The sequence below is a fragment of the Microcaecilia unicolor genome, chromosome 4 (genome assembly GCF_901765095.1).
Source record: "Microcaecilia unicolor chromosome 4, aMicUni1.1, whole genome shotgun sequence".
NCBI classification, from domain to species: Eukaryota; Metazoa; Chordata; class Amphibia; order Gymnophiona; family Siphonopidae; genus Microcaecilia; species Microcaecilia unicolor.
In genome coordinates, this window is record NC_044034.1 from 9,495,220 (window position 1) to 9,517,153 (window position 21,934).

At 48.3% G+C, this 21,934-nt stretch overlaps 1 protein-coding gene across 1 annotated transcript in view; it reads right to left on the reverse strand.

The window, feature by feature from the left end:
• The window catches only part of LOC115468304 (E3 ubiquitin-protein ligase TRIM39-like), a 51,597-nt gene extending 39,068 nt beyond the window's left edge, over positions 1-12,529 (reverse strand). Inside the window, exons 1-2 of the mRNA XM_030199942.1 lie at positions 12,111-12,529; positions 10,962-11,057 (exon numbers count right to left, since the gene is read on the reverse strand). Of these exons, the coding sequence (XP_030055802.1) occupies positions 10,962-11,057; positions 12,111-12,524 (510 nt within the window). The 5' untranslated portion in view covers positions 12,525-12,529. The remainder of the gene's footprint in view (positions 1-10,961; positions 11,058-12,110) is intronic.
• Between the last annotated feature and the right edge of the window lie 9,405 nt (positions 12,530-21,934).

The window sequence follows — 21,934 nt, forward strand, 5'->3', positions numbered from 1 at the left end:
CGCCCTCCTGTAGCTTCCAACCCCTCCTCCTACCACAGTCTCACTGCTTCTCATCCTTTGAAGTCCACTCCATCCGTCTATTCTACCCGTTGCCACTCAGAGTGGCAGTCATTTACCGCCCCCCTGATAAATCCCTCCCTTCCTTCCTCACCGACTTCGATGCCTGGCTTTCTGTTTTTCTTGAACCCTCATCTCCATCCCTCATTCTCGGAGACTTCAACATACACGTTGATGACCTGTCCAACTCTCACGCTTCTCAGTTCCTCACTCTAACATCCTCCTTCAACCTCCAGCTTTGTTCCACCACCCCTACTCACCGTGATGGCCATTGCCTTGACCTCGTCCTCTCCTCTTCCGGCTCACCCTCCAATTTCCACACCTCAGCTCTTCCTGTCTCTGATCATCACCTGATCACCTTCACACTTCTTCACCCTCCCCCTCAGCCCCGCCCAACATTAACCACTACTTCCAGGAATCTCCAGATTATTGACCCTCCCACCTTATCATCTAGTATTTCTAATCTCCTCCCCTCCATCATGTCCTCCGAGTCTGTTGACGAGGCTGTCTCCGCTTACAATGCCACTCTCTCCTCTGCTCTGGACACCCTTGCACCATCCACCTCCCGTCCCACAAGGCGTACTAAACCCCAGCCCTGGCTGACCCCTTGCATCCGTTACCTTCGCTCCTGCGCCCGATCTGCTGAACGCCTCTGGAGGAAATCTCGCACCCATTCAGATTTCCTTCACTACAAATTCATGCTATCCTCCTTCCAGTCCTCACTATTCCTTGCCAAACAGGACTATTACACCCAATTGACTAATTCTCTCAGCTCTAACCCTCGTCGTCTCTTCGCCACCCTTAACTCCCTCCTCAAAGTGCCCTCCGCTCCCACCCCCCCGTCACTCTCTCCTCAATCACTGGCTGACTACTTCCGCGACAAGGTGCAAAAGATCAACCTTGAGTTCACTACCAAGCCACCTCCTCCTCTTCACCCTTCAACCCTCTCCCTCAACCAACCAACCCAGACCTCCTTCTCCTCCTTTCCTGATATCTCCGAGGAGGAAACCGCCCGCCTTCTTTCCTCCTCAAAATGCACCACTTGTTCCTCTGATCCCATCCCCACCAACTTACTTAACACCATCTCTCCTACTATCACCCCCTCCATCTGTCATATCCTCAACCTCTCTCTCTCCACTGCAACTGTCCCCGACACCTTCAAGCATGCTGTAGTCACGCCACTCCTCAAAAAACCATCACTAGACCCTACCTGTCCCTCCAACTACCGCCCCATCTCCCTCCTACCCTTCCTCTCCAAGACACTTGAGCGCGCAGTCCACAGCCGCTGCCTTGATTTTCTCTCCTCTCATGCCATCCTTGATCCGCTTCAATCCGGTTTTCGCCCTCTTCACTCGACAGAAACAGCACTTTCTAAAGTCTGTAATGACCTGTTCCTTGCCAAATCCAGAGGCCACTACTCCATCCTCATCCTCCTGGATCTATCCGCCGCTTTTGACACTGTCAATCATGACTTACTTCTTGCCACACTGTCCTCATTTGGGTTCCAGGGCTCTGTCCTCTCCTGGTTCTCCTCCTATCTCTCCCACCGCACCTTCAAAGTTCACTCTCATGGATCTTCCTCCACCCCCATCCCCTTATCTGTTGGTGTTCCCCAGGGATCGGTCCTTGGACCCCTTCTCTTCTCAATCTACACCTCTTCCCTGGGCTCCCTGATCTCATCTCATGGTTTCCAGTATCATCTCTATGCTGATGACACCCAACTGTATCTCTCCACACCAGACATCACCGCGGAGACCCAGGCAAAGGTATCGGCCTGCTTATCCGACATTGCTGCCTGGATGTCCAACCGCCACCTGAAACTGAACATGTCCAAGACTGAGCTTATCGTCTTTCCACCAAAACCCACTTCTCCTCTTCCTCCACTTTCTATCTCAGTTGATAACACCCTCATCCTCCCCGTCTCATCTGCCCGCAACCTCGGAGTCATCTTTGACTCCTCTCTTTCCTTCTCTGCGCATATCCAGCAGATAGCCAAGACCTGTCGCTTCTTCCTCTTTAACATCAGCAAAATTCGCCCTTTCCTCTCTGAACACACCACCCGAACTCTCGTCCACGCTCTCATTACCTCTCGCCTGGACTACTGCAACTTACTCCTCACCGGCCTCCCACTTAGCCATCTATCCCCCCTTCAGTCTGTTCAGAACTCTGCTGCACGTCTCATATTCCGCCAGAACCGATATACTCATATCACCCCTCTCCTCAGGTCACTTCACTGGCTTCCGATCAGATACCGCATTCAATTCAAGCTTCTCCTTCTTACCTACAAATGCACTCAGTCTGCTGCCCCTCACTACCTCTCTACCCTCATCTCCCCTTACGTTCCCGCCCGTAACCTCCGTTCACAGGATAAATCCCTCCTCTCAGTACCCTTCTCCACCACCGCCAACTCCAGGCTCCGCTCATTCTGCCTCGCCTCACCCTATGCTTGGAACAACCTTCCTGAACCCTTACGCCAAGCCCCCTCCCTGCCCATCTTCAAGTCTTTGCTTAAAGCCCACCTCTTCAATGCTGCGTTCGGCACCTAACCCTTACCGTTCAGTGAATCCAGACTGCCCCAATTTGACTGCCCCTATCGGACCGACCGTTCACTTGTCTATTAGATTGTAAGCTCTTTGAGCAGGGACTGTCTCTCTTTGTTAAATTGTACAGCGCTGCGTAACCCTAGTAGCGCTCTAGAAATGTTAAGTAGTAGTAGTAGTAGAACTAAAAAATGAACTTGCGGAGCTACTGTTAGAAATATGCAATCTGTCCCTAAAATCGAGTGTAATACCGGAAGACTGGAGGGTAGCCAATGTTACTCCGATTTTTAAGAAGGGTTCCAGAGGAGATCCGGGAAATTATAGACCGGTGAGTCTGACGTCGGTGCCGGGCAAGATGGTGGAGGCTATTATTAAGAATAAATGGACTGATGAGACAAAGTCAGCACGGATTTAGTGAAGGGAAGTCTTGCCTCACCAATCTAATGCATTTTTTTTTGAGGGGGTAAGCAAACATGTGGACAATGGGGAGCCAGTTGATATTGTATATCTGGATTTTCAGAAGGCGTTTGACAAAGTGCCGCACGAAAGACTCCTGAAGAAATTGCAGAGTCATGGAATCGGAGGTAGGGTACTATTATGGATTAAGAACTGGTTGAAAGATAGGAAGCAGAGAGTAGGATTGCGTGGCCAGTATTCTCAGTGGAGGAGGGTAGTTAGTGGGGTCCCGCAGGGGTCTGTGCTGGGTCCGTTGCTTTTTAATGTATTTATAAATGACCTAGAGATGGGAATAACTAGTGAGGTAATTAAATTCGCCGATGACACAAAATTATTCAGGGTCGTCAAGTCGCAGGAGGAATGTGAACGATTACAGGAGGACCTTGCGAGACTGGGAGAATGGGCGTGCAAGTGGCAGATGAAGTTCAATGTTGACAAGTGCAAAGTGATGCATGTGGGTAAGAGGAACCCGAATTATAGCTACGTCTTGCAAGGTTCCACGTTAGGAGTTACGGATCAAGAAAGGGATCTGGGTGTCGTCGTCGATGATACGCTGAAACCTTCTGCTCAGTGTGCTGCTGCGGCTAGGAAAGCAAATAGAATGTTGGGTGTTATTAGGAAGGGTATGGAGTCCAGGTGTGCGGATGTTATAATGCCGTTGTATCGCTCCATGGTGCGACCGCACCTGGAGTATTGTGTTCAGTACTGGTCTCCGTATCTCAAAAAAGATACTGTATAGTAGAATTGGAAAAGGTACAGCGAAGGGCGACGAAAATGATAGTGGGGATGGGACGACTTTCCTATGAAGAGAGGCTGAGAAGGCTAGGGCTTTTCAGCTTGGAGAAGAGACGGCTGAGGGGAGATATGATAGAAGTGTATAAAATAATGAGTGGAATGGATCGGGTGGATGTGAAGCGACTGTTCACGCTATCCAAAAATACTAGGACTAGAGGGCATGAGTTGAAGCTACAGTGTGGTAAATTTAAAACGAATCGGAGAAAATATTTCTTCACCCAACGTGTAATTAGACTCTGGAATTCGTTGCCGGAGAACGTGGTACGGGCGGTTAGCTTGATGGAGTTTAAAAAGGGGTTAGATAGATTCCTAAAGGACAAGTCCATAGACCGCTATTAAATGGACTTGGAAAAATTCCGCATTTTTAGGTATAACTTGTCTGGAATGTTTTTACGTTTAGGGAGCGTGCCAGGTGCCCTTGACCTGGATTGGCCACTGTCGGTGACAGGATGCTGGGCTAGATGGACCTTTGGTCTTTCCCAGTATGGCACTACTTATGTACTTATATAATCTTCATCTCCCCAACTGTAAAGGCCTCAAATACAAAACCTACTACGCATCCTATTTCTCTGTTATAGGCAGCCAACTCTGAAACACCATACCTCGACATATCCAAAATACCAGCGAACACCTACCCTTCCGAGAGCTACTGATGACTTACCTCTTCAAACAAGCCTACCCAAATGACCCTACAAAGTCTCGAACCTAACCCACACCACAAACAATACCCACACTCCAATCCTTTCCCCACATCTCATAATTTTGTCCCACTCTATATAACTGTGTTATCTCTTTGATACTTTGTATTATCTCTATCGAGCGGGAAAGAGCGGGGTATAAATGCCACAAATAAATAAATAAATAAATACTCTGTTTCCTATCTTTCAACCATTTTGCAATCCACAGTAGGACATTACCTCCGATCCCATGTCCCTCTAATTTCCTCTGCAGTCGTTCAAGAGGGACTTTATCAAATGCCTTCTGAAAATCTAGATACACAATATCAACCGGCTCACCCTTGTCCTCCTTTTTTAATACGCGGAATATATTTGGCCTGGGCTTTCAGGGTGGTGTTTTTGAACATTATCCACACCTGATGTAAATTTTTGACCCTCGCAGTCGCTCCTCTAAGTTTTTTTTTTCACCTTTCTTCTCATTTTATCATAGTCTCCTTTTTTAAAGTTAAACACTAACGTATTTGATTTCCTATGTATACTTACTTCAAGGCTAATATCAAATCCGATCATATTATGATCACTGTTATCAAGCGGCCCCAGCACCATTACCTCCCGCACCAGATCATGCACTCTACTAAGGACTAGGTCTAGAATTTTTCCTTCTTTCGTTGGCTCCTGTACGAGCTGCTCCATAAAGCTGTCCTTGATTTCATCAAGGAATTTTACCTCCCTAGCGTGTCCCGATGTTACATTTACCCAGTCAATATCGGGGTAATTGAAATCACCCATTGTTATTGTGTTGCCAGTTTGTTAGTGTCCCTAATTTCCTTTAACATTTGTACTTCCATCTGTTCATCCTGGCCAGGCGGACGGCAGTACACTCCTATCACTATCCTTTTCCCCTTTACACGTAGAATTTCAATAATAGGGATTCTATCATGTGTTTTGTTTCCTGCAGAATTTTCATTCTATTTGATTCAAGGATCTCCTTAATATACAATGCTACCCCTCCACCAATTCGATCCACCCTATCACTACGATATAATTTGTACCCCGGTATGACAGTGTCCCAATGGTTATCCTCCTTCCACCAGGTCTCAATGATGCCTATTATATCTTATTTTTCATTTAGTGCAATATGTTCTAACTCTCCCATCTTATTGCTTAGGCTTCTGGCATTCACATATAGACATTTCAAAGCATGTTTGTTGTTCCTATTTACATCATGCTCAGTACATGACAATATTAATTTGCAATCTTTTGTCTGATTTTTATTTAAGGACACCTGATCTACTACGGTCTCTTTTGCAACCTCACTATCAGGATACTCTATTTTCCCTGTTTTGGTGATATCTTTGAAAGATACCTTATCCCGAACCGTGCGCTTTTGAGCAACTGTCGGCCTTCCCCCCATTTCTAGTTTAAAAGCTGCTCTATCTCCTTTTTAAATGCCAGCAGCCTGGTCCCACCCTGGTTAAAGTGGAGCCCATCCTTTCGGAATAGGCTTCCCCCTTCCCCAGAATGTTGCCCAGTTCCTAACAAATCTGGATTTGAAATTTCTACCTAAGAGCCTAAATTTGGCTTCCAGAACCTCTCTCCCACATCTTCCTATGTCATTGGTACTCACATGTACCAAGACAGCCGACTCCTCCCCAGCACTATCTAGAATCCTATCTAGGTGACATGTGAGGTCCGCCACCTTCGCTAAGCTTTGTGACACCAGAGGATCCAGAATCCGCAACTCTATCCTGGAGCTCTCAAAATCCCATCAAAAGTTGCAGGTTACACATGATTATATTAGATGAAAATGAGCTTCCACATCAAAGGAGTTATTTAAGATTGAAATCTATATCCTGGAACTCAGTTAAAAGGCATCAGGACAGACCCATCCCTGAATGAGCAGAAATGTACATGTAACAGTCAGTGAGTGTCACCAGATCAGTCCTTACTATAATGTCACAGTTCACCGAGCGGATTACCTCAGCTATGATGTGATGAAAGCACTTTGGGGCAATTCTATGAACTGGTACCAAGAGAGAGGTACAACTATTGTTATGGTATAAGCCAATTGTCAGAATTATTTTATCAATATAAAAACGCAGCTTTTAAAAGATGTACCTTCTTTCCCCTTTTCCTTGGGAATTTCTGGAAGTAGGACAAAGACATTTAAGAGACAAAAGGGTACTGTGCTTCAACGAGAAATAAAACTCTCTCTGCCCTCCCACCTAAAAAGACTGAACAAAAGCATGACTAAGGTGGATACTTGAAGAATCACATAGACGTCTCCACCAGCAGACAGATAGTCTGGAAAAGGCATAACTCCAGCTATTGATAACAAAGACTTCAGAGGGGAAACCATAAACAAGACATTTGCTTGTCAAAGGTATACCTGCCCCTCCCATCAGCTATCAGACAAATGGACGCCAGGACATCTGCAGAAAGGAGAGACCTATAATGCAGATCATGTGAACAGACTACAATAACCATAATGCCTTGCAAGTTATCCAGTGCAAACCAGGAAGCAGGTGCTGGGACTCTGTGATCATATCCTCCTGCAGCTTGCAAGATATAAAAGCAAAAGCTGTTTCCCCAAGAAGCAGACTCTCTTCTCTCTTCAAGACTCTCCCTCCAGGAGATTCTCTCTTCAGCACCAATCCAGATGCCTTGCTCCTGATCTGCAGTCCACCTGCCTCATGGCTCTTCAATGGACCACAAAATGCTTTGCAACAGACTGCTTTGTAAGTTATAACTTTTGATCTAGACCTGCTACTCTACTTTACCTTACTTAAGCACAGATTATCTGTAAAGATCTCTTAAAATCTACCTCTCGTGTGCAATTGTATATTAAATCAACCTTTTTGAAGCTAAAAATACGGTCTCTTTGTGTTCTGAGTATATGGTATCTTTTATATATACTTAATTTATTTAATTTATTGCAATTATCACCTTTGGTGATTGGTGGAGAAATTAATATCCTAAAACTTATAAATACAGCGCCTGCTCTTAAATTATAAACAGTAGCGAGTGCTCTAGAGCTCTTTCCCCCAAGATAAATCATTTCTTGTAACACTATGGGGTGCACTTAATGTCATTTATTTAATGATTTTAAAACAAACCTAAGCCTTATGGAGTAAGAGCAGAAAACTAAAAGATGTTATCAGCCAAATCCCTCTAATTTTATTATATTCCTATGGGTGTCTCGAGCATTAGCTGTGCTAAAAGGTTTGCACAACTACATAGTAACGTTGAGGGGAATAATCGAACGGCGTCGGCGAAATAGATTGCCGGCAATCTATTTTGGCGGTGCCGCAACAGCTGGCAGGAACCGTATTATCGAAAAAGATGGCCGACCATCTTTTGTTTCGATAATACGGTTGGAACAGGCCAAATGCCTTGGATTTAGCCGGGTTTGAGATGGCCGCTTTTGTTTTTCAGTGATAATGGAAGAGAAAAGTGGCCATCTCAACCCCGGCTAAATCCATGGCATTTGGCCGTGGGAGGAGCCAGCATTTGTAGTGCACTGGTCCCCCTGACATGCCTGGACACCAACCGGGCAACCTAGGGGGCACTTCTACAAATTGTTAAAAAATATCCAAATTGCTCCCAGGTGCTGGGCCCCCCAAATCCCCCCAAAACCCACTCCCCACAACTCTATACCATTACCATAGCCCTTATGGGTGAAGGGGGTACCTATATGTGGGTAAAGTGGGTTTTGGGGGGGTTTGGAGGGCTCAACACTTACCACCACAAGTGTGACAGGTGGGGGGGGGGGGTGGACCTGGGTCTGCCTGCCTGAAGTGCACTGCACCGATTAAAAACTGCTTCAGGGACTTGCATACTGCTGTCAGGGAGCTGGGTATCACATTTGAGGTTGGCATAGAGGCTGGCAAAGAAGTTTTTTTTTTTATTTTTATTTTTGGATGGGAGGGGGTTGGTGACAACTGGGGCAGTAAGGGGAGGTTATTCCCAATTCCCTCTGGTGGTCATCTGGTCAGTTGGGGCACCTTTTTGAGGCTTGGTCGTGAAAATAAAAGGACCAAGTAAAACTGGCGAAATGCTTTTTAAAGCCGCTTTTGTTTTTTCCATTATACGCTAAAGCCGGCCATCTGATAGCCACGCCCATGCCCGCCCATGTCCCGCCTTTGCTACACCACCAACACGCCCCCTGGACTTTTCGCCGGCTCTGCGACGGGATAGCAGCGATGGTGTCAAAATACCGCTTTTGTGAGATCGCTGGCCATCTCCCGATTTATATAGATGATGGCAGAAAAAGACCTGCACGGTCCATCCAGTCTGCCCAACAAGATAAACTCATATGTGCTACTTTCTGTGTATACCTTACCTTGATTTGTATCTGTCATTTTCAGGGCATAGACCGTAGAAGTCTACCCAGCACTACCCCTGCCTCCCAACCACCAGCCCCACCTCCCACCACCGGCTCTGCCACGCAATCTCGGCTAAGCTCCTGAGGATCCCTTCCTTCTGAACAGGATTCCTTTATGTTTATCCCACACGTTTGAATTCCGTTACCATTTTCATCTCCACCACCTCCTGCGGGAGGGCATTCCAAGTATCCACCACTCTCTCCGTGAAAAAATACTTCCTGTCATTTTTCTTGAGTCTGCCCCCCTTCAATCTCATTTCATGCCCTCTAGTTCTACCGCCTTCCCATCTCCGGAAAAGGTTCATTTGCGGATTTATACCATTCAAATATTTGAACGTCTGTATCATATCACCCTTAGTTTTTCAGTATTCTTTGCTTGAACTTTCATTTAAATTGTTTTGAAATCAGTCTGGTATAAACAAGATACTTTACAAGTTTTTTTCTTTTCTTTTATATTTTCTTCCACCAACAGGGTGTTTCTCAATTAAGTCAATTTTTCTTTATGTGCACATTCTAGTGTCTGTGTATTTTTCTCAATCATTTATCTCTTTTATCTTTCAGTGTCTTCCAGGAAAATCCTTCTTGCATGGACCAGTATTGAAAGATACCCCTCCTCCTCCTCCTCAGGTAAGTATGAAAGGGTCGTCTTCTGTTATTCCCCCCCCTACTAGCCTATCTATAACAAATACAAGAATCCCATCTTTCCATTATTTATATGTTCTATTGTGCATCTTTTTCTTCAATAATCTGTATTCTAACTCCTTTTATTTAAAAATATAATATTCCCTAACTTTCCCACTGAATAAATGATTCTTAATATTTTCAAGTTATTACTCAACCTTTTTAATCTCTCTCTTCAGTCTCACTATTTTTTTTTTTAATTCTAGTCTCAAATGGTGAGATGATTAAATTGTTCAGGAATTAAGATCCTCAGTATTGTCTATATAATTCCTTCTTGTCCTAACTTATTTCTTCTCTGCTATCTCAGCTGGTAAATTACTAACAGGCATTTTCCTGCTTTTCCTGCCTTCACGGAGATCTGAATGTTTTTCCAGAGAATAGCTGACAGGTCTCAGCTGCCCCCACTCATTGAAATGTTTGAATTCTGGTCACCATTTTTGTCTCCAATCAATTATACCCTCTCAAAATGTAATAACTCCAAGATTAAAAGGAAGTAATAAGCCTCAGAATACTTGCCATATACTAAAAAGGGAATTTTTATCTATATCATGTGTGTCTGTGTGTCAACACTTATCTTAGCGGTGCAGATGCATCAAACGAACTTCCGAGAGTGGCCAGTGTTTTAATAGACTCCATCAGGGAAGTGTCTTGAAACAGACTGTGAAAAATACTTCATTATGACTCAGTGTTGAAAGACTATTTACATTTTCAGTTGGTATAATTGATCTGATATCGTTGAGACCCTAACTCACCTCTTTTTAGTTTGTTTATTACTATTTTTTCCTGTCTCCGCCACCCTCACTGTGAAAAAGTACTTCCTGATGTTACTCCTAAGTCGAACATCCTGTAACCTCAGTTCATGTACTCTAGTTCTGATGAACAGAATAAGTTTACCTTAGAGGAAAGGAGAGATAGAGGAGATATTATATAGACATTTAAATAATTGACAGGTATTAATATGCAAACAAATCTTTTCCAGAGACGGAGAAGTGGTAGACCTAGACGACATGAATTGAGGTTACAAGAAAGTTGACTTAGGAGTAACGTTAAGAAGTACTTTTTCACAAAGAGGGTGGTGGAGACAAACACTGCTGGACTGCCTCAAGCCTGAGCCCAGTTCTCCTTTCCCATTTTGCAACCCACATCACACTACCTCTCTGCAAGAAATACAATGTCACAATTTTCCTTTGTTCCACATACGGATTCAGAATCTGCCTGTTCTCAGCCAATAAGGAACCAATAGTTTCCATACTATAAGTAACGAAGCAGACTGAAGTCTTATTCTCTTATTCAGGTGATTTATGGGATTGAAGTAGTGAAAGGAACAAAAACCCTACAGAAACTGGCTCAGAAGGAGACACAGACACCCACCTTCAGCTCTTCAGCTTTCTTCTCTTCAGTAGATGTAAACTTCAGAAGATCTTCCAGATTCTTTCTCAGAGGCTTCAGGTGCATTTTAAGTTTTTCCTGTGAACATTAAACATCACTGATTATTTTTATAACCACAATTTCAGACTTGACTGTAAATGTGAGATGTCCCTTCCAATTTAGATCGTTTCTTTGAAATAACAGAATTCTGATGGGTCAATATTCAAAGTGATATAACCAGGATAGGCTCCTGCCTGGTTAAATCGTGCTGAACTGCCCATGAGCCAATATTAAACAGCACTTAACCCAACAGTGCCACTGAATATTGGCAAAAGTTCTGTCCAGACAGTGGAGGGAGGGGTGATTCAGGGGCAGTCAGGGTGGAACTGAGAGATATGTGGGTACCAGTGATATTCAGTTCCAGTACCCCATATCTAACCAGGTAAACTGAACCATGAACAAGGTGTCCTAACCAGGGATTTAGACTATCTCAAGGGTAAAGAAATAATTAAGGCTGGATAAGTGAGAGAATAATTAGGCAGGACTAGATGAGAAACGAGATTAAGAAAAGGGTGTGGGTAAAATTCTTTGTATTCAGAAAGGTCAAACTGAAGAAATGTGTTTTTAGAAGACTTGTAAAAGTTAGGTAATCAGCTGTAAACTTGATTGATTTAGGAAGAGAATTTTGGTGCACTGATAGGAGAAATTAGCAGAGTGAATTGTTTTATATATCACATTCTTACAGATAGTGAAATGGAAAGATGAAACAGCATTACGAGGGGGTAATTCAATAAGATTATTCATTATTATTATCATCTGTTTAGGTTCTTGGGTACAGCATGGAGTATTGGCAATACCTGTATTCCTTCGGGGAGCCACAACTCACAGGCTGAATATTGACCCCTGAATGTATATGGAAGATGCCTGAATAGACAGCAGCCAGGGTTCAAGTTTTGATGATTGATCTTACTACTCATATGCTTCAAAATGCTGCTAATTCAACTCCGTTTAGTTTTATGGGAATGAAAAGGTACATTTTCAGTAATATCATTAAATACACACACCTTCATCTCTCTGCTTCCTCTATAGAGTTCATGGTGTGAGATCTGTGACCCCAGGACACACTGTGATAATAAAGATACTGATACAGACCTTGTATTCCTGCACAGCCTCCTTTATTGGGATCACGGTGTGAGATTTGTGATCTCTGGACTCTCTACAAATCAGGCAGATCATTTTCTGATCCTCTTCACAAAACAGCTTCAGTTTCTCTTCATGTTCCTCACACAAATTCTCCTCTTTTGGTCTCACTGAAGTCTGACTGAGCTTTTTCACCATTTCTGTCATATTTGCCAGCTGCCTGTTAGGTCTGAGGTTCCTCTGCTGAGACGTTTCCCTGCACTGGGGACAGGGGAAGTCTGTGTCCCTCCCCTCCCAGCTCTGAGTGATACAGGAGCGGCAGAAGTTGTGTCCACAGTCTGTCATCACCGGATCTGTAAAATAATCCAGACAGATAGAACAAGAAGCTTCATCTCGCAGACTCTCAGCAGCATTTGCAGCTGCCATGCTTTTTAGAGGAAATGAGAGTAAGAATTCAGTTTCTGTTTCACATCTTCAAAATAAAGGAGTGTCTGTGTGGAACAGGATCTTTGCCAGGGACTTTGTGTAATTTGAAGACACCAGGGCTGTCTGCCCTCCTTCCTGTCTCCTAGTTCCTCCCTTTTTTTCCCAGCTACAGAGACCCAGGGGTCTGGGAGCTGCAGGGAGAACAGCAGTGACCTCTTCCCATGAACTTTCCTGTGTGTAAGATGGATCCTGGGGCAGAGACATAGCCCAGCTCTGCAGCAAGCAAAGATCTCAGGAAGGGGGCAGCTTTTGCAAAAGTGAGGCAGGAATTCAGTTTCCATTTCACATTATAACTTTAAAACCATACAAGAACGTAAGACCTTTGAAGTCAGAATGATTGAATATTTTAACACCCAACAGAAAGGACTTAACAAGGATCTGGGGTTCCTAGCCCATTATCTAGACCAACGTTCTATGAAGCCTCCAGCCGGAAGTGTGAAGCGCCAGAGATATCCGGTTTCCCCATGAGTGAAGGAAAACAGCACAGCACGAAATCCCTCTCTCTGTAACAGTGAAGGACTCAGAGGGGGAGGGGAGAGAGATGCCCTCACTCTCTCTGTAACACAGAACAGCAGGAAACTTAACACTGAAGGACTGGACTCCAAGGGGGGAGGGGGAGGGAGAGAGGGCAGAGGGCAGGGACACACACTCCCACATGCACACTCTGAAGAAAACCTTGCTAACCCCCCCCCCCCCCCCCCGTTTCATTTGCATCAGAAACGGGGCTTTTTTTTACTAGTAAACCATAAAGCTGTATGTCTCTGTTGATCACCCCACCCCTCACCTATCCACACCCATCCTGTTAGAATATCAATGATATGCTTTGATGTCCCCATGCATACCTCCGACCCACCCCCATCCTCCCACCCTGTCAGACTGTCATAGTAATGCTTGAATGTTTTCACTTATATACACTGTCAGCTAGCACATTTGCTTATTTCCGATCTGACGAAGAAGGGCAACCTTCGAAAGCTAATCAAGAAATGTATTAAGTTATGTCCAATAAAAAAGGTATCATCTTATTTTCTTTTCCATGTTTTATTTTGTTTGATTTCTATTGATAACATTATAACTTGAATTCAGTTTGAAAATAAGGAGTGTCTGTGTGGAACAGGAACTTTGTCAGGGACTTTGTGTAATTTGAAGACACCAGGGCTGTCTGCCCCAGTGGCGGGGCGGTGGGGGCGGTCCGCCCCGGGTGTCCGTGGGTGGGGGGTGCTCCGTCGCGTCTCTTCTCCTGCCACTGCCTGCCTTTTTATTTTTTATTTTTTTAAAATCCGTGCAGCCACGCAGGCAGCGCATCGCGTCTGCCCTGCGTGTGCTGTGAAAGAAGTAAATCGCCAGCGCTGGCGTCGGGCCTTCCCTCGATGCCCTGCCCTCTTGTGAGGTAACTTCCTATTTCCTCGAGGGCTGCACGGATTTGAAAAAAAAAAGAAAAAGGCAGGCGGTGGCAGGAGAAGAGGGCTCTGTGGCTTTCAATGGAGGGGGGACGGGACTGGGTCAGGGGGGGAGCTCCGAGGGGAGAAGGGGATTGGAGAGGGGTGGGGGTGCTCAGAGGGGATTGGGGAGGGTGGGGGAGCTCAGAAGGGTACTCAGAGGTGAGAAGGGGATTGGGAAGGGATGGGGGAGTTCAGAGGAGGGGTGCTCAGAGGGGAGAAGGGGATTGGAGAGGGGGTGGGGGAGTTCAGAGGAGGGGTGCTCAGAGGGGAGAAGAGGATTGGAGAGGGTGGGGGTACTCAGAGGTGAGAAGGGGATTGGGGAGGGTGGGGTGCTCAGAGGGGAGAATGGGGATTGGGGAGGGTGGGGAAGCTCAGAAGGGTACTCAGAGGGGAGAAGGGGATTGGGGAGGGGTGCTCAGAGATGAGAAGGGGATTGGGGAGGGTGGGGGTGCTCAGAGGGGATTGGGGAGGGTGGGGGAGCTCAGAAGGGTACTCAGAGGTGAGAAGGGGATTGGGGAGGGATGGGGGAGTTCAGAGGAGGGGTGGTCAGAGGGGAGAAGGGGATTGGAGAGGGGGTGTGGGAGTTCAGAGGAGGGGTGCTCAGAGGGGAGAAGGGGATTGGAGAGGGGGTGGGGGAGTTCAGAGGAAGGGTGCTCAGAGGGGAGAAGAGGATTGGAGAGGGTGGGGGTACTCAGAGGTGAGAAGGGGATTGGGGAGGGTGGGGTGCTCAGAGGGGAGAATGGGGATGGGGGAGGGTGGGGAAGCTCAGAAGGGTACTCAGAGGGGAGAAGGGGATTGGGGAGGGGTGCTCAGAGATGAGAAGGGGATTGGGGAGGGTGGGGGTGCTCAGAGGGGATTGGGGAGGGTGGGGGAGCTCAGAAGGGTACTCAGAGGTGAGAAGGGGATTGGGGAGGGATGGGGGAGTTCAGAGGAGGGGTGCTCAGAGGGGAGAAGGGGATTGGAGAGGGGGTGTGGGAGTTCAGAGGAGGGGTGCTCAGAGGGGAGAAGAGGATTGGAGAGGGTGGGGGTACTCAGAGGTGAGAAGGGGATTGGGGAGGGTGGGGTGCTCAGAGGGGAGAATGGGGATTGGGGAGGGTGGGGAAGCTCAGAAGGGTACTCAGAGGGGAGAAGGGGATTGGGGAGGGGTGCTCAGAGATGAGAAGGGGATTGGGGAGGGTGGGGGTGCTCAGAGGGGATTGGGGAGGGTGGGGAGCTCAGAAGGGTACTCAGAGGTGAGAAGGGGATTGGGGAGGGATGGGGAGTTCAGAGGAGGGGTGCTCAGAGGGGAGAAGGGGATTGGGGAGGGGTGGGGGAGTTCAGAGGAAGGGTGCTCAGAGGTGAGAAGGGGATTGGGGAGGGGTGGGGGTGCTCAGAGGGAATAAGGGGACTGGGGAGGGAAGTGCTCATGGGAGAAGGGGTCTGAAACTGGAACTGGGGGCTGAAAAGGGGCAGGGGCTGAAACTGTTGGGACTGGGGGCTTTAAAGGGGACAGGGAGAACTGGCTGGGGCTGAAGCTCGGGACTGATGGGAGAAAAGGGCTGGGGACTGGTGGGATAGTGGTGCTGAAAAGGGTGACAGGTGGGAGATGTGGGCTGGAACTGGAACTAGGTGCAGGTGGAAAGAGGGGGCAGAGAGAGGGAACAGACCCTGGATGGAAGGGGGGAGCGTGAGTAGGGTTACCATTTTGTGTCCTCTGAAAAAGAGGACACATGTCACGCCCCCTACCCCGCCCCCGCCACGCCTCATACCCCGCCCCCGCCACGCCCCCTTCGGGTCCTCGTTCCGCCCCTCTATTCCCCGCCCCCCGTCACATGGTTCCCCCCCCTCACATATTCCCCCCTCACTTACTATCTAGCCCTGGTGGTCTAGTAGGGTCTTCTCTTCGGGGCAGGAAAGAGCCCCCTCTTTCCTGCCCGGAGCGCTGCCTGTCCTTGCCTGCTGCATCCTCCTCGGTCTGGCTGGAGATTCAAAATGGCCACCGAGAGTTGAAGTGGCCTCGCGAGAGTTCAACTCTCGGCGGCCATTTTGAATCCCCAGCCAGACCGAGGAGGATGATAGACAGGGGAGGCAGCGCTCCAGGCAGGAAAGAGGGGGCTCTTTCCTGCCTCGAAGACGTCACTAGACCACCAGGGAACATGGTAAGGAAGGGGAGGGGACGGGAGTAGGGTTACCACAGCGCCGATCGCCCGCCCACACGCACGCGCCTGCCCGAACCCGCGCCCACGTTTGTCCAGAAATCCGGACAAACGTGGGTGCAGGCAAAATCCGCCGGACGCCCCGGACATGCCCTCAAAAAGAGGACATGTCCGGGGAAATCCGGACGAATGGTAACCCTAAGCGTGAGGGAGGGCAGACCCTGGATGGATGGGAGAGGGAGGGCAGACGGATCGAAGGGGCAGAGAGAAAGGGCAGATGGTGGGTGGAAGGGGGAGAGAGAAAGAGGGCAGATGGTGGATGGAAGGGGCAGAGAGAGAGGGCAGACTGGATGGAAGGGACATTAGAGAGGGCAGACACTGGATTTAAGAGAAAGAGCAAAGACAGATGCTGGATGGAAGGAAGACAGTGAAAAGAAGATGAGGAAAGCAGAAACCAGAGACAACAAACTGTAAATAAAATATATTTTTTATTTTTTTGCTTTAGGGTATATGTTTATAAATAGAACATATAAATAAGGTAATCATTTTATTGGACTAATTTTTAATACATTTTGACTTAACTTTCAGAGAACAGGTCAGGAAAGGATACTGTAACAGCACTATACTGTATTGACCTGAGGAAGGAGGTTTTGGCCTCTGAAAGCTAAATGTGTTTAAGATGCTTGTGTGACTTGTAGAAATGACTGTGAGGGGTGGGGCCAAGCTCCCCCAAACCATGATGGAAGCGTGGGTGGCCGTCATTCCAAAACCGGGTAAGGGCACGGTTGACTGTGCATCCTATCGCCCTATCTCGATACTCAATGCCGATGTCAAGATACTGGCGAAGGTGCTTGCCAATCGTGTGGGATGGGTGCTTCCAGACCTGATCCACTCGGACCAGGTAGGATTCGTAGCCAAAAGGCAAGCAGCAGATAGTGTACGTAGAACGTTGAATGTGCTGTACAGTGCAAAGGTGAAGGCCAATCCTGTAGTGCTGTTAGGATTAGACGCAGAAAAGGCTTTCAACAGGGTCCACTGGGGTTACCTGGACATGGTTCTACATCGAGTTGGGATTGGTCCGTATTATAGGTCCTGGATCCAAGCCTTATATTCATCTCCCCAAGCATGTGTGAGAATTAACGGTGGGAACTCGGGGAACTTTACATTGGGAAGAGGAACTAGACAGGGATGCCCTCTGTCTCCATTGTTATTTGCACTGGCGATGGAGCCCTTAGCAGAGGCTATTCGTGAAAATGTGGACATTACTGGAGTCAGGATAGGGGACCGGGAGCACAAAATTGCACTATTTGCAGACGATGTTCTCTTGTATATGACGAAGACAATGGTCTCCCTCCCCAACTTAATGAGGGAGATAGAGGGATATGCTAGGATATCTGGTTACAAGTTGAACGCTAGCAAATTGGTTGGCATGGCGGTGGGCATTCCGGCGGGTTTGATGGACACGTTGAAGACATCTTTTGCTTTTAAATGGGCTGAGCGGGACATGAGATACCTGGGGGTGCAGATCCCAAAAAAATTGTCCGAACTGTTTGATGTTAATTACCCGGCCCTTAAGAGAGAGATAATAAGAGACTTAGATAGCTGGACGTCTTTGGGGCTATCCTGGATGGGATGGATTGCCACCACTAAAGATGAATGTGTTGCCACGCCTTCTCTACCTGTTTCAGGTAATCCCAGTGCGAATGTCTCGGTCTTTCTTGTCGGGGTTGCAGGACAAAATCATTAGATTCATTTGGAATCAGAAGAGACCAAGGCTCTCGAGAGCGTTCTTGTATAGGAGTAGAAGGGAGGGAGGGCTGGGAGTTCCCAACCTCTTTTGGTATTATTGTGCAGCATAGTCACGAGCTGCTGTGGATTGGTTTTGTAGAGAAGACCACAAGCTATGGGTCCAAATGGAGCAAACCATGGTGGGTTCCCGCAGACTGGGGCACTTAATGTGGGTGAGCGCACGGCATAGAGGCCAGATAGATAAGTTCCCACCCACCGTACAGGCCACATTCCATTATTGGGACCTTATGTTTGGAGAGCGTCAGCCACCTGTTTCTGCCTTAGCACCGATAGCGGACAACCCGAGGTTCCCGCCGGGGGTGGGAGACACTATATTTAGTAGATGAGCGAAAAATGGCTTGGACATGTGGGGGCAGTTGCATGTGGGTACAAAAGTGATACCTTTCAAGACCCTGCGGGAACACTATAGTCTCAGGCAGGATGATCATTATGCCTATGTGCAGGCCCTGCATTACATGAGGGGGCCGGACTACGGTGAATGTATGAAGAGGGATGTACATCCCTTGGAGCACATATGTGTAGACTCTACGACAGCGCGTGGTATGATATCCCTTCTGTATGCCCATTTAACTGTCCGCCATAGACCCTCTCCGATGCATAGGACGCAGTGGGAGCGAGAGTTGAATTTTACACTCATAGAAGCCAGTTGGCAGCAGCTTGAGAAAAGCATACTGAAGTCTGCAAGATCAGTGGCCTTGCAGGAGAATGCGATAAAAGTCTTCTACAGATGGTACCTTACACCAGTTAGGTTACATCATATGTGTCACGTTTTCAAAGCTGGAAACTGGGTTTGGGAGCCCTTGGGCCACTGCTGAGGGGCAGCAGCGGCAGGCAAAACCACCCCACACCAGAAGCAAGGCAGAACAAACGTACCAGCAAATCCAGGCAAGGTCTCTTAGGCGGGCAGCAAGAATAGTCCAGTAACAATCCAGGTCTAGGCAGGCAGCAGGCAGAAGAAAAGTCAAATAACAATCCGGGTCCAGGTAGGCAGCAGGCAGAAGAAAAATCCAATAACAATCCGGGTCTAGGCAGGCGGCAGGCAGAAGAATAGTCCAGTAGACAAGCAGAGTCAAAGCCAGAATCAGGGAATCAGACTAGGCAGAAGTGCAGCACAGCACCAACAAAACCAGGGACCTTAGACACAATGCAAAGGCCAAGCAGAAATGTTCCAAGATGGCTGATAAGCCCAGAAGCAGTTGGAACTCAGCTGCTGCAATCACCAGGCAGCTACGGGTGCTGTGCAGGCTCAAACAGCACAAGCAAACCTGGCAGCTTGGAAGATCCGGACAAGACTGCGCTGAAATCTGGAACGGGTGACGGTCCACAGCAGCCACCGGTTCTGGCCACCAGAGGGCGAGGTGAGCACAGACGTGACAGTATCTCCCCCTCAAGGCCCCCCCAACTTCCACGGGGAATTCAGGTCTCCACGGGTAGCAATGGTGAAATCTACGGAGGAGTCGCAAAACATGACCAGGGGTAGCTTGGCTGGAGCTTGAACAAGGCTCAAGGCTGGAACCCGGACAGGCATCAGGACTGTACTTCGCCTCTTGGCTGGAACATGGCTCGGACTCCGCATCTCGGCTGGAGCTGGAACTCGGCTTGGGCTCTGCATCTCGGCTGGAGTGGCAACTCAGTTTGGATTCAGCATCTGGGCTGGAACTCCTGGCTGGCTCAGAAGCTTGACCGGAACTCAGAGCAGACTCCGGCGCTTGGCAGGATCTCAGAGCAGACTCAGGCTCATCTGGGCTGAAACTCAAACTCGGAACAGACTCAGCATCATCTTGGCTGGAACTGGAACTTGGCAGCGGCTTGGCTAGCAGGGCCACTCGAACTGGCATCAGAGGCTCGGTCAGAAGCGTCCCTTGGACTGGACTCAGGGGCTTAACTGGACGTGCCACTTTAACTGGGACCGGAGGCTCGGCCAGAAGCGCCACTTGAACAGGACTCCGGGACTTGACTGGAAGCGCCACCTGGACTGGAAGTGGCGCTTGGATTGAAGTACCCTTCGGGCAGGAATCGGAGGTTCAGTTAGAAGCACCCCTCGAACTGGACTCAGAGGTTTGATTGGATGGGTCCCTTGGACTAGGACCGGAGGCTCGACCTGGAGCGCCACTTGAATAGGCTCAGATGCTCCATCAGAAGCACCCCCCCCCCCCAAGCTGGCCTCAGGGGTTTCACTGGCCGTGCCACTTGAATGAGGACTGGAGGCTCGGCCAGACGTGCCACTCGAGCAGGAATCAGAGGCTCAATCGAAAGCTTCCCTCGGACAGGACTCGGAGGCTTAGCTGGAAGCGTTACTTGAACTGGAATTGGAGCCTCGGTTAGAAGTGGAGGAGTAGCCTAGTGGTTAGGGTGCTGGACTTTGGTCCTGGGGAACTGAGGAACTGAGTTCGATTCCTGGCACAGGCAGCTCCTTGTGACTCTGGGCAAGTCACTTAACCCTCCATTGCCCCATGTAAGCCGCATTGAGCCTGCCATGAGTGGGAAAGCGCGGGGTACAAATGTAACAAAAAAAAAGCGTCACTCGGACAGGACTCAGAGCTTGGCTGGAACTGGAACTTAACATGGACTCAGCGACTTGACTGGAGCTGGAGCTCAGCTTGGACTCTGGAACAATTCGGCTGAGAGCGTCCCTCCGGATGGACTGATGGTATGCTTGGACCTCGGGCTTTGCAACACGCTCTCTCTCAATGGCAGCTTCCAGAGTATCCCGCAGGGCTGGGTCGGAGACAAGTAGGCGACGGTATTCCCAGAGCGGGGTTCTAGGATCAATGGCAGAAACTGGGTTCACCACGCGCCCAAGCTGCCGTACACGCTTCCTCTCCGCTGAAGCTTCATGTAGCTTCCTCACCCGAGGATCAGACAAAAGGTCTCTACGATATTCCTCCAGCGTCACAAAGAGGTCAAAAACAACCATAATGCCAGAACCGAACTCCACAAGGGAAACAGGAGCAGAAGTTCTAGGCTGGAAGCCCAGCAGGTCGGGTGATCTTGCCAAGCTCATGGCCTTTGCATTCTGTCACATTTTCAAAGCTGGAAACTGGGTTTGTGAGCCCTTGGGCCACTGCTGAGGGGCAGCAGCGGCAGGCAAAACCACCCCACACCAGAAGCAAGGCAGAACAAACGTACCGGCAAATCCAGGCAAGGTTTCTTAGGTGGGCAGCAAGAATAGTCCAGTAACAATCCGGGTCTAGGCAGGCAGCAGGCAGAAGAAAAGTCCAGTAACAATCCGGGTCTAGGCAGGCAGCAGGCAGAAGAAAAATCCAATAACAATCCGGGTCTAGGCAGGTAGCAGGCAGAAGAAAAATCCAATAACAATCCGGGTCTAGGCAGGTAGCAGGCAGAAGAAGTCAAATAACAATCTGGGTCTAGGCAGGCAGCAGGCAGAAGAAGTCAAATAACAATCCGGGTCTAGGCAGGCAGCAGGCAGAAGAAAAGTCCAATAACAATCCGGGTCTAGGCAGGTAGCAGGCAGAAGAATAGTCCAGTAGACAAGCAGAGTCAAAGCCAGAATCAGGGAATCAGACTAGGCAGAAGTGCAGCACAGCACCAACAAAACCAGGGACCTTAGACGCAATGCAAAGGCCAAGCAGAAATGTTCCAAGATGGCTGATAAGCCCAGAAGCAGTTGGAACTCAGCTGCTGCAATCACCAGGCAGCTACGGGTGCTGTGCAGGCTCAAACAGCACAAGCAAACCTGGCAGCTTGGAAGATCCAGACAGGACTGCGCTGAAAGCTGGAACGGGTGACGGTCCACAGCAGCCATCGGTTCTGGCCGACTTTACTTGGTCCCTTTTTTCTTACGACCAAGCCCCAAAAGGTGCCCCAACTGACCAGATGACCACCAAAGGGAATCGGGGATGACCTCCCCTTACTCCCCCAGTGGTCACAAACCCCCTCCCACCCTCAAAAAACAACTTTAAAAATATTTTGTGCCAGCCTCAAATGTCATACTCAGGTCCATCGC